This window comes from Malurus melanocephalus, unplaced genomic scaffold, assembly GCF_030028575.1.
Source record: "Malurus melanocephalus ecotype Western Australia unplaced genomic scaffold, MMel_1.1 scaffold_265, whole genome shotgun sequence".
Taxonomy (NCBI): Eukaryota; Metazoa; Chordata; class Aves; order Passeriformes; family Maluridae; genus Malurus; species Malurus melanocephalus.
The window spans coordinates 274,672-293,163 of NW_026623497.1; the positions used below are offsets into that span (position 1 = coordinate 274,672).

At 40.7% G+C, this 18,492-nt stretch overlaps 1 protein-coding gene across 2 annotated transcripts; it reads right to left on the reverse strand.

Annotated features, from left to right (window-relative positions):
• Positions 1-8,264: 8,264 nt before the first annotated feature.
• On the reverse strand, positions 8,265-17,988 carry PCDH18 (protocadherin 18). Of its 2 annotated transcripts, none has more exons than XM_057375939.1 (4): positions 15,074-17,988; positions 14,045-14,130; positions 13,753-13,916; positions 8,265-9,724 (listed from the first exon to the last, which is right to left on the reverse strand). In XM_057375939.1, the coding sequence occupies exons 1-4, from the start codon at positions 17,555-17,557 to the stop codon at positions 9,054-9,056; spliced, it is 3,405 nt and encodes a 1,134-aa protein (XP_057231922.1). In that variant the 5' UTR covers positions 17,558-17,988; the 3' UTR covers positions 8,265-9,053. The 2 variants fall into 2 exon arrangements, with proteins under 2 accessions (XP_057231922.1, XP_057231921.1); XM_057375938.1 differs by having other exon boundaries at positions 14,045-14,133.
• Positions 17,989-18,492: the final 504 nt, after the last annotated feature.

Consider the following 18,492-nt stretch of genomic DNA (forward strand, 5'->3'; position numbering starts at 1 on the left):
GGGTCACAGACTAATTTATTAAAGCTCTGGAGAGAAACTCTGGGAGATGCAAGGAGCCCTTCCAGACAGCCATGACCAGAACCACCCAATCCAAGTAGGTTAAATAAGACTTGAAAAACGTTTATAACTGTGCTGCAACTGGAATCTCTTTCTCATCAATAATCTCTTTTGAAATAAATATGTTAAAGCATGAGGCAAAACAGAAAGGATAGTTATGTTGTCTACAAACTCCCTCACAAAAACTGTTCACATTTACTTGTGGAAATATTTCTGTCTGCTGTCCATTTCTGCTTTTAGATATCATTCCTTCAAATTATGTGTCATGGGAAGATACCACTGAACTGTGGAATGCTACTAAACATATAATATTGCTTCTAGAAGGCAACAGCAACAGTCTATCATAACTTATTTAATTTCACTGGTCTTGTACAATGAGTCCCAGGCTCAACMTTTAACTAAATTGTGCAAAGACACTCTTTCAAACATATGTCATGTATATAAGCAACTCTTCTGTAAATTGTCTGGGAACACACAGCAGAGCAACTCTCAAGAGAAAAAACTAGAGCTGAAATATTTTCCCATGCACCCTCCAGCCGGGTGACATTCCTCTCTCTTATTCCAGATTTACCCCCAGCACAACCAAACAGCCGCTACCCTTTGCACCCATGTTTGTTTGTGCTTCCCCTCCTGTTGATATTTATGAGAGCTSTTTCTGATACCCTTTGTAGCATCATCCTAATTTTGGCAGCAGTTTCTGTGTGTTCRGGTTCCAAGAGGAATGGAGAGAACACAAGCTGTCTCCAAACTGAAGGAATCAATTTTCATTTCTGAAATTGACGGGTGTTCATTTATTGCATGTTGGAGGGATAATAATAGTGTTGCTGCTTTCAGTGAAAAAGACCATTATTGAGGACAATCCACTCTGTCAAAACAGGCACCAGATCTCACCCTTCACTCCCCAGTTTAAAAGTTGGGCTCTTTCCAGGAACTCTTTTCTACCTGGCCATGTCAGTAAGAGCCCCAGGGCATAAGGAGAATGTGAATATTTTTGGACATCAGTACAAGGAGCAGAGAGGAAATGAGAGAGTGAGCTGCTCCTGTCCCACCAGCCCAAAGCGTTACCATATGTTTGGCTGCCACCCATGCTGCCAACAGCCCTTGTCTGGAGACATCAAATCCATTTGGACTCCACTTCCTAGAGCTGATGGACACCCAGCCTTTTCAGGCTTCAGCCAAGCTGTAAACAGACTGTGCTGGCACCACTGGGCTCGTTGAATTAGCTCTGCAGGAACAGAATCTACCCCTGTTCTCATCAGCCTCAGACAAATYGTACCCAGGAGGCAACAGACCCCAGGCAAGGTTTACCAATCTCACATTCCTGGCTCTGGCATGCACCTGGCTCAGAGGATTTAGCCAGAAAACTATGTTCTGTGTCCAGCTAAGTGTCCCCAAAACATCTCAGTACTTTCAGTGGGATAAAAAGCACAATAGGAAGTGAAGAAGACTTTTTTTTTTTTTTTTTTTTGTTTGATTGCTCTGTTTTAAAATAAGCTGTTTAAATGACACAGTGCCATTTGGGAGGTTCCTGTAGAGTTTCAGAGAAATGGTGTCTATTCTGACTCTTCTACTACATACTAATTAAAGTTGGTACTGATGATACATAGTTGGCCATTCCACTGCAGCTTCATTTTCAATTATGCCCTACCACTAAAACCTTATTTTTAAAACCAGTCTTGCTGAAGATTTTAGTCATGGTAGTGGTAACAAAGATGAGTTGTAAGTAGATGAAATAACTACAAATACTCTAAAAAGTACACTTTTTTTTCCATAATATCTAACCTTCAGTCTTTTAATAAAGCAGAAACTTTTGAATGTGTTTTCTCTATAAGTATCTATGTTTCAATCTAAAAAGCCCCACTGTAATTATTTGCAAAACAGTAGTGTGTTCCACTTTCAGATTATTTTATATTTGAATTCACATACTTCTCAGAAATGAAGCCATTAAGAACGTCATAGCATGAAGTCCTCCACAAGAATATTTTTTTTCTGATTTTCAATTGAATTAAGTTTTCATGGATACCAGTGGTTATGCTTCATATTTAAACTTTTGAAGTTTCATTCTGGTTTAATTGCCCAATAATCTTGTTGGGTTCTTGCTGACACATTTTATTACATGCTTTCTTTTGTCTAAGACTTGTACTTTAAGATTGTAGTTAATAATATGTGCATAGCTTTTCCAGAAAGCAGTTTCACTGTGATATGAAGGAATGAGGCCATTTAATATATGCAAAAGTGCAGAACTGCACAAGTTGACAAACTGTCTCTCTGCACACTTACCTTGAACTGCTGCATAATCTCTGAGAGTGTTTTRTTGTAAACTTTAGYAAACAATGTTGAAGAAATCTGTGTKGAGTAATACAGGGCAGCAGAATGTGCTGCTGCTGTCCACCCACACTGGAAGGAAGCCACTGAGTTTTCAATTGTTTGCAGATGTTTTCAATGACAAATCTCTTTGCTATTTTTCATATGAAGTTATGTACTCCGACATGTGCTGCCTTAAGTGCTACAGTAAGTGAGACAAGAACCATCAGAGAGACCTGAATTTTGGTTGCTCTTCAACAAACACATCTATGCTTGTGATTTTTGTTTCACAGGTTTCTAAGGTCATAAGGCATGATTGTAATAGCATCACTTGGCTCCTTAAAGCAGGGCAAATACCATTCACCTRTTGCACCACTGAAACTGTAAATGCCCAAGTTATATCCTCTTTCTAAAAATATTTAAAAGTTTAAATCACAGGACTTTCCACAGTCAGATCAGATACAACCATGAAAAAAGACAATCCAAGCATGAGGAAGTATAAGGATTGTAATATTAGTCTGTGATATTTTGAAAAGATTATAAATAAATCATTTCACCACAAACATTTTYCTAGCTTGGACATAAATCAGCATGTCCTTTCCAGTTAGGTGACCTAATTATTGMAATTTAAAAAGCCAGATGGGTCAAAACAAGCCCAAGTGGTCTCAAGCCTGCCAATTTACCAAGTTTATTCTTTCATCATATTTGAATAAAAAAATGTCCATCATTCTTTGCCAGAGGTGCACTAAGCTGCTGTGGTTGTTTGTCATCATTTGTATACAAGCCAACCTGGTTACCTGTCAGTTTGTAAATATATTGGATAATGGGCATTACTTGAAACAGCACAGGCCTGATTAATAAAAACATTCAAATTTCTCTTAACCCGTTCCTCTCCTTTTCTTCTTGCACAGTACCATATTAMTGTGGATATGGATTTTTTCCACACWCAAGCAGCACTTTCAGCTCATTAGACCACAAGACTCTTACAATCAGCCTTTTCCAAGGCAGCAGCTTCTYTTACTACCCCATCCAGGATTAAATAGAAAGAGTCTTTCCATATAAAATTATTACCAGGCTCAGACACTCCTCCCTTTTCATTTCACCTAAGTTTCATAGTGATGCATTTTTAAACGTCACAAATGTGTTTGTGTGTAGAGAAATCATTTTATTCCAAGATCAGCTGAAGCTTATGAAAACACAAGCACAATCCTCTCTCATCWAAAATGTATTTATTTTACTCGTCTTAACTATCTTAGCTGTATATAATAGTAATTAGAGAGTCTGAATTCTCCTTCTRAGATCTAAATATAATCATTGCTGAAATCCTGTCCTTAAAAAAGATAAGACACCAAGTGATATCAAGTTATTTTAACAAGAGTACCATATGTGAGACACTTTTATTTGCTATACACAGCACAAAGAACACTTCCTTTTAAGGCATAATTCCTGGTAAGCATAGTCCTGGAAAAGCTGTCAGCCCATGGCTTGGACAGGAGCATTCTTCACTGGGATAAGAACTGGGGGGACAGTTCTTATCTGGGCCCAGAGRGTGGTGGTGAATGGTGCTGCATCCCACTGGCAGCTGGACACCAGTGATGTCCCCCAGGAATAGGCACAGTCCTGTTTAGTATCTTCATTGATGACCTGGAGTCACCATTCTTGAAGAAGTTTAAAAAAGACTGAATGTGGCACTTAGAACTGTGGTTTAGTTAATAAGGTGGGTAAGTCATAGGTTGRACTTGATGATCTCAAAGGTCTTTTCCAACCTAATTAATTCTGTGATTTTGTGAATCTGTGGTTTCTACTTAAATCTCCATTATGGTCTTAGGACACTCCATTGCTATGGAGGAAATTAATTTTGCCAAGCAGGTAAATCTTGAAATTCAAAAAAAACCATTTTACACTAAGTAATTTAGTACAAAAGAAATATTCAAGGTTATCACTGTCCATATTTGCTGTAAAAACTCCGTGGATTCTACATGCAGAGAGTTCTCCTAGACCACAGGAGACAGCACAGGAGACCCTTACCCAATATTGCTATTGAGTTTCACCACAAAGTCATGCAGTGTTTTAGTGAGATGAAGGTTATTGGCATGCAAACCATAGAGAGAAAGAATAAAACAATGAAGAAAATATTTTAATGAAACAAAGTAGATCTAGGCTTCCTCTCACACTAGTTTTCACAGCAACTGGAGGCTAAATGCACAAAAGAACATATGTACCTCTTTTGATTGCAGGATCTATAAGACTCACATGCTTTCTATGCAATATGCAGGAAGAACTTTGTGCATGACAGTGAATGTCAGACCTGAACAAATCACTAAGAAAAGCAGGTTATGGCTTAAATCTCCAGTATAGATTAAACCTCCAGTCTATGGGGAAAGATCACCCTCCACAGCCATCTCTGAGAGGGCTGCATACTACACTTGGATTAAATGAAAAAAATTTTTAAAAAAGTAATTCAATCTAACTTTTTCTTTTCTTAAATAAAACCCCACCATTATCTCTGCTATCTTCTGGAGAAGAGATTATAGTAATTCTTCTTCACAAAATGCAAGTATCTGAAAATACAGTGTGTACTTTTATCATTATCTGAGAATTGAGACAGCCCAGCTTCAAATCCCTTTGTCTTCACAGGAAGACAACTTCTTATTGAAATTTCGATCTCTTCTAGCCACTACCTTACCACACAATCTCACATTTTCCCATTGAAACTTCTGCCTTTGTTTAATGTTTAAAGCACACAGTTTTAGCCACAGAGACTGAAAAACAAAACAAAAGAGAGTTGAGGAGTGACTGCCTGGAGGGGTAGACAATTGCTTTCCAATGCCTGGCACAACATGCATTCCTGCTTTTTCTCTTCCTGTATTTCCTCTGGAGTCCAGTCTTGCACACATGTTTGGAGGCAAACCTTACAGCACAGGGCTGAGCAACAGATTGCAAAGCCATGCAATGAAACTGGATGCCTGGTGAAGCTTTAAATGCTTCYTGTGAGCCATAAAACTGTTTGCATGGTCATTTCTCACTGTATTTCCCACACTGCTCCTTGGGCAAGGGGCTGGAGAATGTGTGCMCTGGTCAGATTTCAGCTTCAATTATTACCCAGTTTTTCCAGGGTCTCCCCTGAGTTTTAATTAAACAAAATATTATTTACCAACTCCGCTGAAAATAGTTTTTRCAGTATGGTTTAAATTGTTCCTGTGTTTCTGTTCAGAGAGGTTTTTTTTCAGGAGGAGGTTACTTGATGCCAGAATATTATTTTCACAAGTGCTCAGTCATTTATGATTCTACAGCTCCTAGGATGCAAAGTATAGCAAGGTTGTTAATTGTGAATATTTTTTATTGATTGAAGGTATGATATTATYGCTTCCTTTTCTAAAAATTATTATTTATATTTACTGCATTGCAGAAGATGTTGCAGGACAAGTTTTGTGTGCAGGCACAGTTTGACCCTGGGATACCCAAAGGAGAGAAACTGTGCCTGAAAATGTAACAGCCTGCATTAYTGAAAGAAAATAATGTATACCATAGCCTCCTAGGGATCATAGGTCAGATGCTCTGTTACCTAACAGTAAAAAATGGAGGCTTCCAAATCTTCTAATCTTGGCCAAATGAAATCCTCTGCARGTTGCAGAGAAAGAAATCAAACTTCTTGACATTTTCTATTAATTTCAATGTTGCATTAAAAAAGGTAAGGAAACTGAAGGGTTAAATATTTTGTGAGGCTTTTGTTTGATTTCGACTGCCATTCTTAGACACAGCARCTATAAACACAACCAGGATAAAGAATGCAGCAAAGACATCATTGACAGCCACATCCTCTCAATGTGTTTATCCTAATGGGCACTTACTAGCAAAATGCTAGGCAGCGGTGACAGAAATGTTTAAACACAACTTWAAAAAGTGGTAAAACAACTCTGATCATTATTTCAGTACATTTTTTTATGTAACCATTTCAGAASTGAATGTAAAAAACTTACATGGAGCCTGGAGAAAAATAGTGGCAGAGCAYCCAGTAATAAACTTTGTATTTACTCAAAAGTCCCAACATTTCCATATATAGAAGGAATGCCAGAACTTCTATAACATGGAATGTTTGGGTTAGAAAGGACCTTAATGATCAYTCTGTTCCAATCYCCTGCCATGGTCAAGGACCGCTTCCACCGGACCACTCAACTCAAAGACCCACCCAACCTGGCCTCGAACACTTTCAGGGATAATCAGTATTTTAGTAAATTACCATTTGCCGATTTTCACAGCCTTTTCTGTCATACCAACAAGAGGGATCAAATTGGTAAGCATTTTGAGAAGTACTAGGAACTTGTATTCTGAACAGGGCAATCATGCTCACACTGGTGCTTAAACCACACCAGGAACCTTTAATTCACTATAAATTGTCAAAATGCAGCAAATCCAGATTTATTATATATTTTTTTAATCTGCATACCATCCGTTTTCCCTGTTCCTTACACAGAAGAGATYTGGTGCTGGAGTTTTTATATATGTGCACATACATTTCTATAACTATTACATAATTTCTCATTTATAAAGGAAGCCTGAGAAAAAGAGGGACTCTGAAGCAAGCAGGATTAAGATAGSTTTTTCTCTCATTTGCTGCTTTCTACAGACCTTTTAGTAAGCTTCCTATCAGTAATAAATAAAACTCAAACTCCAATGCATTTCAGATATAATCGAAATAAACCTTCTTGTTCCTGGAGACTGGTCCCTTTATATGATAAGATTCTTGAAGCAGTGCACATACCAAATATCATTACTGTATGTTGATACAGAAATCCCCTCTAGGAAAACCTTACATGTTTTATGATATTKGGATGCAGAGAAATTCAAGGCAATCTACTTTTTCTAGGAAGTCYCCTCTGCAAACAATGGCTCTTTAAATCGTTGACACTATCCATGTGACATAGGCCAGTGGGCATAAACTGATTTAAGGATTTTAAATTTAAAACAGGTTGGTAATCCCTAGKGGATGATATGGCTGTGGAAATGGAGCTTATCAGGCTGCCCTGCAAGCCTGTAGACAGAGCAAACCAGTGTMAGGCTGAATGTCTAAAATTTCCTCCTCTAGAAATAAAGAGTAACAGCTATCTGCATTTATTTACAGAGGAATCTACACCATTTGAAGGGGAGGTTCATACTCTGCTGCTGATTTTGTAACAAACAGCAATGTTTAATCCATGTCAACAGAAAAATAAAATAATCTTCAAGTTTAACAACTATTTTCAAACTACCACTTCGTACATTTTTAACATAACCACCAGTCCCCCTGGTTCCAACAKCTTTTCACAGTTCTGGCAAAAGCTAGATATCCTATAAAAATATGCATCTGCATAAATGGCCAAAATATGGGTTTTTATGGCCATCTCTTAACACTCCTGAAATGAGCAGTGGGGGTTCAAAAACCACTCGTTTTTCTCAACTGTAAAATCCATTTGTTTACTTCTACAAAGACCTCCTTATATATGACAGGTTAACCAAAAACGGGTTTGAAAAAAGAAACAAAAAGGGCTACATTGACTTTTATCTGACCAATATTAGTTACATCACCCCCTCAGTGGCAATGGTACCTTAATATAAATGACTTTTCATTGAGCTTTAGGACAGAGAGAAGCACCACTGTGGAAGGATGGGGTTCAGCCAGAGGCAAAATGTACCTGCAGGTTCACTCTTTTCCAGGAAGTTCAAGCATTTCTGCAYTGCTTTGCAAATAAAAGACAGGCACACTTACAACAGAGAACATTGCCAATATTAAAACATGGTTGCTTTTCAGAGGCAAAATATAGCTGTTTTTTCTGCAAATGCAACATTCCTTTTATTTTAGTGTCATTTACAAAGTTAAAGCAGTTCATTGCAAATTTTGTATTTACATAAATTCAGAATTCAGCTTGAGGTCAGAAAAGCTGATTTTATTGCTGTCTTTCAAGTATACACCGCTGACTTCAACTGGCTTTTCAGCGYAACAACAGTACAACAAATTTACATTTTTTTTGCAGAGATCACAGTGAAAAACCCATTACTGAATTCCATTTGTTCACTGGGGAAAATACTTATGTGCCAAAGACAGGAAGACCTCAGCCTGAAATAATCCATTAATTAAATGAGAAAATTATTCCATAGACCAAAAGAATCAAAATGAAAAAGGACATTTTAGGTTTCATGGGAGTTACAATGCTTTATTATAAGAATAAAACATTTCAACAAGGTGTTGGATCGTTTACTGAAACTAACATTTGCATAACTTTTTCAGTGTTTTGGRTTTATATATGAAATATTTAGAAGAAATAATAAGGGAAAACAATATTCCTCCTTTTTTTTTCTTTGTTTTGCTTTAACATGCCTGTGTGGAAAGAATTCTYTAAGTTTGACAAAGGTGGGACCATCTATATACATTTAGGAAAACATGCTTGCTGTGGGTGTACAAAAATAAAATTTATTTGTTAAATTACACATAAATATAAGGTACAAATGTATTTTTAAAATACAGATAAAGATAATCACACTTGCATTGTGTACATATGAAAATACAGTATTTTAATATTCAACATACACAGACACATTTATGATAAATGCAACTAGTTGGCAATGCCAGTTCTTTCAGTCTAGTTTTTGTTCTTTTTTTTTTTTTTTCCTTTCCAGTTTTCCATAAATATGGAAAAATAGGCTTTTGAAAAAAATTAGTTCTGCCGGACATCTTGCAGCAGCTTGTTAATTTCTGCCACCAGCTCACTGGCATCCATGAGTTCATGTTTGCCATCACTGAGGTGGTTGAGCACGTTGTCAAAATCRTCTTCTTCGTAATTCTCTGGGATCTCCTCCATGGCTGGCAGCCATTTGGACGAAGGCTGCGCGCTCGAGTGAGTCCCCAGAGCGGGCCCGTTGTTGGCAGGATTTTGGAAATGTGTGCTGGCTGCCCAGGCTGCCACCCCCGGTGGATAATTTAGAGTCTTGGCTGGCAAATGTCCCTTCCTGCGCTCCAACGAGTTGGAGTGATCCATCTCATTGCACTCCGTGTAGGCATCCAACGAGGGAGGCAGCAGGCGCTGGAAAACGCTGCTCATTTCGGAGAGGAGGGAGGAGGTGCAGGTGTCCCCTGATTCCTCCTCACTCTGGCAGTCCTTCCCAAATGTTGAAAAACTCTTCTTCTTCTCAGCGGCGTCGGCTGCCTGGGCATCCTCCTCGAGGCCCTGATGGTGCTGCTGCTGCAGGTGCTGCTGGGGTGACTGGAACTCCTCGCCAGGGATGAACATGTTGCTCCTGTAGTCGGAGGAGGGAGAGGGCAGAGGTGGCATCCAGCACTGGTCAGAGTGGCCCAGAACCCTGCACTCCTCTGTGCACAGCCGCATCGCTGCAAGAGAGACCAGAGCACAGTGAGCATCCCCTCCTGCTGCGCACAGAACCTGCACTCACAGGGATTCCTGACACCAGCACTGAGCTTCTCCAAGGTATTCAAATCTGGGCTGCACCTTCTGTGTGCAGGAAGGTGGCAAATGGTCTGGTACTTCCATTGCCAAAGCAGATCGTGTAAGACAGTAATGAGATCTCCTAACCAAAGTTGAAGATAAATATGTAAATCCCAGGGGGAAAACAAGCACTTGTGGCTTGAAGACATTCAAACTGTTTGCACAGCTCTAGCTCATTAAAAATACAAAATAAAAGGAAGAAGTTTCTACAGCTAAGCACTCAGTTTTAGAGAAGTCTCCCACATGCAACTACTGATGCATATCAGAGCAACAAAGTACAGGGAAATAATAAATGGACAGGGGAAAWGAAGAACAAAAAATAATAACATGCAGAGGGATCTCCTTGTCCATAAACCACTCCTTTGTTCTGACAATGAGGTGTATGCAGCATTCGAGGTGTTCCACCATTACCTTTTTAACTAAATCAGTTAAATTTTAATCCAGCACCACAATACCTAGGGCCTAATTCCTGATGTTTACACTGGATTTATACTCTTGGGTGAACTTGCAGCTCTGTAGCCCAGGTTACTGGCACAAGGAGGGCTCTAACCCACCATGTGGGAATCCAGGTCAGCCAAGAGGGCTGAAGAGCAGAAGACACCAGAGCTGCTCTCTCAGCTTCTTGGTTTATTGGTGTCTCTCAGGCAGAAGCAATAAAATGGGGCAAGTAACSCTGAGAGCTACGCTGGTCCAAACTGGCCGATGAAAGGCCATTGCAGGAGAACTTTCTCTGCAAACATTACAGCAGGTCTGGGAATGGTTCCTGGAACCAGAGACAAGCAAAGCTCAATTTGACAGACCTGCAGAGAGGGATGTGCCAGGAGAGAGGCCAAATTTTCCACTCCAAAGGGAACTGACTGTAGGATACAAAGCTGTACCTTAAGCTGGGTGTCTGTGCCTGGAGAAAACCTGGGCACTTCTGGGGCCACTAACAGGTTTGAGTCACAAACTCAAAAGACAGTTTTCAGAAATGACACTCTTTGTGTAATGCATATTTTGACCATAAGAAACTCCTGCTCTAATCAAACTTAGTGGTTAGATTAACCCACATGGAATAAAGTTTCTCGCTCTTTCTCAGTACATATTGAGTACATAAGAAATATTTGCAGTCATGCCCTGGAAGTTTTCCCTGCTCCCTCAACACATTTCTCATCTGGCACTGGATCCACTCCATTTATCAAAAAAATCTTTTTGCAGTGGTGTAAGTAGAACTGAACAGAGTATTTCAATTTAGGATGTACCAGGGATTTATAAAGTCTCATACTGTCAGCACTATTTATTTTTGCACTCTACGCAGTCTATCATACGGTTTGCTTTCCTAATGGCCTTTCCATTCCTATGAGTATAAACTTTCTCTGTGTCATGCACGCAACAGTATGAATTTCTTCAAAATTACAAGCTCAGACTGCAGCCTGGATATTGCACAATCTATTGCAAAAYAACTGCTGATCCAGGAAGTTTCAAACAAACAAAACAAACTAGAATATATCAGTGGCTGAAGTTTTAATACAAGTGACTGAAATGCCTGCCAGTGCTTTGTTCCCCTCTATGATATTTTACAGAAAATACTCAAGAGCTAGAAGTGTCAAAAGACATCTAAGTGATCCATGACCAGTTCTCAAGTCATCCCAAATGGGGATTACCCTTTTAATTAAAAAGKTTCCTTTAAGACTCCTTTAAATTCATTAGATAATTTCAGTGTTCTAGCATTTCATTAGTAGTGAGGTTTCCCCTAGTGTCAGTTTCGTAACTGTTGTTATAAGGAATGGTTTTGGTTTAAAATATTCAATTCTGACATTCCTGAACAAAAGACCAAAAAATACTCGGAAGTAACTGAATGGTAACAAAATCAGTCCTTACATCAGGAATAAATTTAAAAATATCCAGATGCACAACAGCTTTTTCTTTCTCTTCCCCTTTTTTTCTTTTCTTTTTCTTGTTTGTTTGTTTGTTTTTTTCTTTTTCCCTAGAACTTAAAGCTTGTTGTTTAAGATTTAAAGGGAATGAAAAAGAAACAAGTCTTTCATGGACAGTTAGTGAAATTTCTGATCATGTAATTTGTGGAGTTTTGAGGGWCTGGCTCCATTCCTTTCTTGTTCCATCTTCAGCAGACAAACTGAAATGATCTTCCCACAGCATTTTTGCCTTTGTCCAGACTGACAATTCAAAAACCTTTCAAAATGGAGGAAACCTTCACAAAGTTTTCTTTTCTTATACAGGGATTGTAGATCAACTCAGGTCTCATCTGAACTGGTTCAACAGACTTATCTGAAGGATTAAGGCAAAGAAGAGCACTAMATGGACATCTGGGTGAGATTAAATGCCAATCTCAATAGCCCAACCCAGTTGTGTCTCCACTCAGAGCAGTTTTCCTTACTTTGAATGCAATTAGCCTAGCATTTCTGGAAATCCTCTCCCTCGGCTTCCTGTTTAGAGAAGGAATTGTAAGAGCTGAAAATGGGTCATGGGCATTTCAGCCAGCTAAGAGGACAACCATTCCTGTCTGCTGGCCCCACTGTAAAGGGATCACTCCTCCTTGGCAGCAGCAGGGCTGGGTGCCAGTACAAACACCATTGCATTTGAAGTTCCCCAGGCAACTGAGAGCTCCAGCAGATCCCTCCCTGCCTCCTTGCTAAGCTCAGGAGAGAATGAGACATGCCTCATGCTAGCTGGCACAGGAATAAGTAGTAGGAGTTAGGGAGGATGAGGATAAAAATATATTAGGACTCCAGATTTAGGTTAAAGATTCTGAAAACAGAGTAACTCTTCAAAGASTCCAGTTCTGAGGGCATTTGAGGAGGTAAGTGAATGGCTGGGTGTGTGATACAAGGCCTAGAGTGGAGTAAAATGTGCACAGAAAAATTTAAAGTTAAAATGTTTTAAAATAACAATTTGAACTTTTGGCATTCAGTCTTGTTTAGCATAAGAGCCCTGGTTAATACATGGGAGTCACTTTAGGAGATGCTGGACCACCCCCCCCAAAGCCAGGGGGCCCCATGTATAAAATTACTTTACTAAACTTGTTAAATTTATAAACTTGGTTCAGTGAACCCTACTGAAATTATCTCGCCCTCTGGTTATACAGAGAAAACKAAATAAGATCTGAAGTAAGAACAAGATCTAGGGTACAACCAGAGGCAGTATAATTATTAAAGTAATTACAAAATTCTTCTGTCTATGCTAAGCATGATTTCACATGACCTTTTATTCAACTTTTATTTGGGCATAAATTTAAAACCAATATTTCATACACATGAATATGTATATGTATGTTTATCCTACTGTCACTCACCCTTTTACAYTTTTTTCTTTTCTGCCCTCTGCCCTGAATTGTATCTCTTAAGTTCTTTATTACAGAAATTAGGRTTGCAAGATTTAAAATCTGGGACATATTTAGATTCTTCCCTTGCCACTCGAGTTCATTTTTCAGTGGGTAAACCACTTTTCTTTCTTCTCCTTCCATATTTCTTGTCCACTTTCTTACTCAATTTCTAAATGGTAAGAGTTTGTATCATATGGACCCAAATCCACTGTGGAAAACMTATCTCCCAAATTATAGTTCACTGTATTTTTAACAAACCACAACTCCCTGGCTTTGCAAAAACATCCACCCAGTCATTAAAAGTCTAAGGGCTTGGAGCAGATCATACTTTTTGGGTGAATCTGGAGCCAGCTCATGATGTGAGTAACAAAAAAAGTAGGCATTGCTCTGGGTAGATTCACAGTTGTGTCTGAGGTTTCCTTTTAGTAGATATGTCAAGGCTTCAACTCAGTATTTATCATGAAGCAGAGTAAAAAAGAAGAAAACAGGACTTGAAAGCTAAAGAATTTTTGCTTTCTCAGTAGTAGTTTCATCAAAGTGACAGCCAGGCAGTACTGTAAATAAACTGGTCAGCTTCCATTGTGCTCTTACCTGCAGGAATTCTCCCATCTGTAAGGAAAAGGTCACTGAATCCTTCCCCAAGAAGTCTGTCAATTGGAGACTCTCTCCCCAAATCATAATCACTGTCTCCAGCTTCACTATCACCCCGGCCACTGTCTTTCAAGCTGAATTTATCCATATCTTGTAGGGCATATCTGTAAAAAGAATTGTGGACAACTGCATTATCTCACGTATGTTATATTCAAATTTTTGTTTAAAAATACATGTCTGTATTTTCTGATCCATGCACATTCATATGTAGCAGAACAGTCTGGATTCTTACCTGTAGCTTCTGGAATATTTGTTTCCTCGAAAACTTGGCCTTGGTTGATACTGGCCCTGGTGAAGCATCGAGAGAAGCTGAGAAACCTGCTGAAGARAAGGTGGAAAGACTGATTCCTTGAAATGAAAGCTCAAGTTCCTAGCTGTAAAACCACAAATTTGCTTTGTTTGTGGGTTTTTTTTTCCTCCTTTAAGATTTAATTAAATCAAATTCCTGCACACATATAATGCAGTACACATATAATACATATTTGGTGGTGTAGTGTGTGACACAGAAAACATCTGAAGACTCTGTACAATGAGGAAGTGCACTGCTGTTCATTAGTCTSTRAACTCATCATAGTTAATCCATTAAYAAGTAAAACAAGTACTTAAACAGAGGTAGAGTTTTGTTTCAGTTTAATATATTAGAATCAATCCTTTACCATTCCAGGATCCTAATTCAAAACAAAATGGCCTTGCTTTACATGCAAAGAATTACCAGGACACAGTTCTCATTCCTTTAAGCCATGACCCAGCATTTGCAGTAAAAACTGTGATGAGGAGTCTCAATTTGAGATACTTTGATCACATATTACAAMAGATGTACTCAAACTGTGTCAATGTTTAATCTTTTAGTTCTTCACCCCCATTAATGGAAGAAGTTACTGGATTGTTTTTGAAAATAAATTCTCGGGCACTCATTCTCAGATGGAGCTGTACAGAAGAGAGAAGGAAAGCAAGGAATGAACACTGAGCAGTTAAACAGTGCAGAGCCCTGTGCTCCACTCCATTGTTTTGACCTTACTGGGAAGAACCAAGGAATGATGCTATTAACAATTGATTTAATCCTGTTCCCCAGGGAAATGGAATCAGCTGATACTGGAGTAAAACTGAAAATCTGTCGCATCAAAGAGAAATCCACAACACGTTCCCATGAGGCACAGACCTGCCTGCCTCTTGCTCTCACAGGTTGAGTGCAGGGGTATATGCATGGTCCCAAATCAGTGCCTGCACCCATGGATGTGCAAAAACAAGGCCTGGACCTTACCTCGACAGCTGGTGTAGCATGGGTGAGCTCCAGGGAGAAATTTTCAGGCACGTGGTTCGAGGAGATGGTCACCAGGCTGTTCAGCGAYTGGTGGCTGTGGTGGCTCTGCCTGCTGCTCATTTGTCCCCTCTCCAGGGCYGGGGAYGATGACGGTGAAGCTCTGTGGTGAGATCTGATGGGTAGAGTGCCATTAACCGTCGGCACCAGYGTGATGTCCCCTTTGTGGATCTGCCTGGAGGGACGTTTTGGATGGTGTTGGTAGGTGGATTCGGCCACACGGCAGTTGTAAGACCTGGTGTCCTTCTTCTCTCGATTGCACCTCGTAGCGAAGATAACCATAATAACCAGCAAAACGGCACATATTGACCCTAARGATATGATTGTTATCATGGAGATGTCCAGGGAGGGTTGGCTTATCAAAGTTGCTTCGGTGCTTGAAAATGAATAAACGTGCTCAAAAACAGTACATTTCAGAAGAGCTTTAGTGCTRAGCTGAGGGCTGCCTTTATCCTGGACTATCACCAAAAACTCCCATTGTTTCGCTGGAACAGATTCAACACTCACATTGATAGAGATGTCACAAGTTTGGGGATCCATCACAAAGATGTTGTTTTCTTTGTCAGCTGCTATGGAGCAGCTGAGTTCAGAGTTCATGCCAGAGTCTCTGTCTGTAGCTCTTATCCTGGTGACAAGGAAGCCAATTCCAGCATCTTTAGGGATTGAGATTTCTGCTGTGCTGTTGCGTAGCRCCGGCCCCACAATGACAGGAGCGTTGTCATTTTCATCAATGATGGTGAGTACAACCGTGGCGTTGCTAATGAGCTGCTGGCTCCCTCCATCCCTAGCTTGGACCACAAAAGCAATTTGATTTACTTCTTCATGATCAAAGGTCCGCAGGGCATAAATCGCCCCGTTGGAGGGATCAATGGTCACGTAGGTGGTTATAGAACTTCCCAAAATAGAGTTCTCCAAAATAGTGTAGGTCACCTGCCCATTGTCGCCTAGATCTGGGTCTRTGGCTGTGACTGATGTGATGTATGCTCCCGGAGAGTTATTTTCCAAGATAACAACTTCGTATCTGTTTGTCTGGAAGCGGGGCGGGTTGTCATTTTCATCACTGATTTGGACAGTAAAGTGTTTCACTGTGGAGAGACTTGGCGTTCCCTTGTCCTCTGCTATTACAGTCAAGCYGTATTCAGATCTCTTTTCCCTATCTAGGGTGGCATTAGTCAAGATTAAATAGTTATTTTCATAAGTCTTCTGAAGTTTGAAGTGGCCATGTCCATGGAGCTTACAAACTATCTCTCCATTCACACCAGAGTCCTTGTCTTGCACTCTGACCAGGGCAACAAAGGTGTCCAGGGGYGAGCCTTCAGAAATGTAAGCTACTTCTTCTCTCTCTGGGGACATCAGGTTTAAGTTAATTTCTGGCTTGTTGTCATTCACATCCACAACTTTAATTATAATTTTGCAGTGAGCTGGAATAGAATTTGGCCCCATATCCTGAGCCTGAGCATCAATTTCGTAGGATTTGGTTGCTTCATAGTCCACCTGTTTCAGCAGGGTCAGGTGACCTTTTTCTGGGTCTATCCTAAAAGTTTCTATAATTTTGGCAGACACATGACTGCTAAAGGAGTATACGACCTTCCCATTGGCGCCCTCATCTGGATCAGTGGCATTGAGGTCTATGAGCAAAGTCCCAATGGGAGAGTTTTCCAAGAGCTGGATAATATASGACTGCTGCTCAAACACAGGGCTGTTGTCGTTGGAGTCAGAAATGCTGATTTTCAGGAGGGATGACCCAGATCTCTGAGGCACCCCTTTGTCAGAGGCAGTGAGCTGGAGTTCGTAACTCGACYTCAACTCACGGTCCAGCTCCTTAACCACGATCAGCTCTGCATACTTAGCACCATCAGTCCTGGTTCTCACATCAATGCTAAAAAAATCATTGGCAGAAAGGGAATAAGTGTGAAGGGAATTGTCTCCCACATCTGGATCAAAAGCACTGTCCAAAGGGATCCGAGTTCCTACAGCTGCACTCTCTGATATCTCRATAGGGATAAGAGCTCTGGAAAACTGCGGAGAGTTGTCATTAATATCCAGCACTTCAACTTCAACATGGAAAAGCTGCAGATGTTCAGTGGGCAGAGTGATCACATCAAACTCTATGGAGCAGTTTAAGTTTTTCTGGCACAGTTGTTCCCGATCAATTTTAGCTCCTATGCTGATTTCTCCATTATCCTCACGGACTACAAGCAARGGAGAATTTCCCCTCTGCATGGCTCGAAACCGAACCGAGGAAGGGTTAGGCATTTTTAATAAAACATCAGCAACATCCTCCGATAGTCTTGCAATTACCGATCCAACCCTCTGCTCCTCATAAATCCTGTATTTCAAATTCTTGCCCAGCACAGCATTATTGCAAAATATTATGATTAGTGCAAAAATCAATAGAAAGTGCATTTTACCGCCGATTCGATGCATTTGTAAGTTCTAGCAATCAATTTTTCCCAGTATGTTAAAAAGCGATTATTTTGCCTTCCTTCGGTACCTTAAATCCAGAGCACATCTGGTCCTTTCCAACTTGAAAACGCCTTTTCTAGCCAGCCGAGTATTAATAACTTACAGATCGGAAAACTTTTTGCTCTTTTCATACACACCGTGCCGGGACATCCAGATACAATCTGTAGGCAATCCACGCTTTCTGATTCCACTCAGCGCTCCTCTTCCAGCCTGAGATGCTCCGGGGCAGGGTGCTCCTCTCCCGCCGTCAGCATCCAGGGAGCCGGCGGGATGGAGCTGCAGCTCGTCCTTCGTCTCCTTCCGCTGGACTAAACACCCTCCCCCGCCGGCTCCAGCCTAAAATCCTCCGCAACTTCACTCCAAGTGCCCAGACAAAGCTTTTTGCCGGGCTGTGCCGAGCCCCGTGCAGCCAATCAGCCGGGGAGGGCGGGGATGGAAGGGGATGGAAGGGGGCCCGCAGCCCGGCGCGCCGGGGCGGGGGAGCGACAGCGCGGGCGGGACCGGGGATGGGGGTGGGGGGCACGAATGACTAATGGGCAACTTTAAATCAACCTCTCTCCTCCCCACCCCCCGAATTTTCATGGCAGTTTTCAAGCGGGGTTTTGTGATTTTAATTCCTCCCCTTTCCTGCCKCGAGAAATGCGATCGCTCTCCTTATTTACATACTTTTAGGTTCTCCCTTGTTTAACTCGCTGGGATCTTTTAAGTGGGTTTGCTTAGTAAAGGAGCTGGGGGTGACGTCTCGCTATCCGTGCCGCAAGAGCGTCTTCTTGCTGGTTCTTTACCCAGAAGCTGCACATCCCCAAAATCTCTGCTCCTGCCCGGAGCCCGGCGTCCACTCCACAAACCTGTCCTGCTTCTTCCCAAGTCAGGAACATTTGGCACTCTSCGGTCCT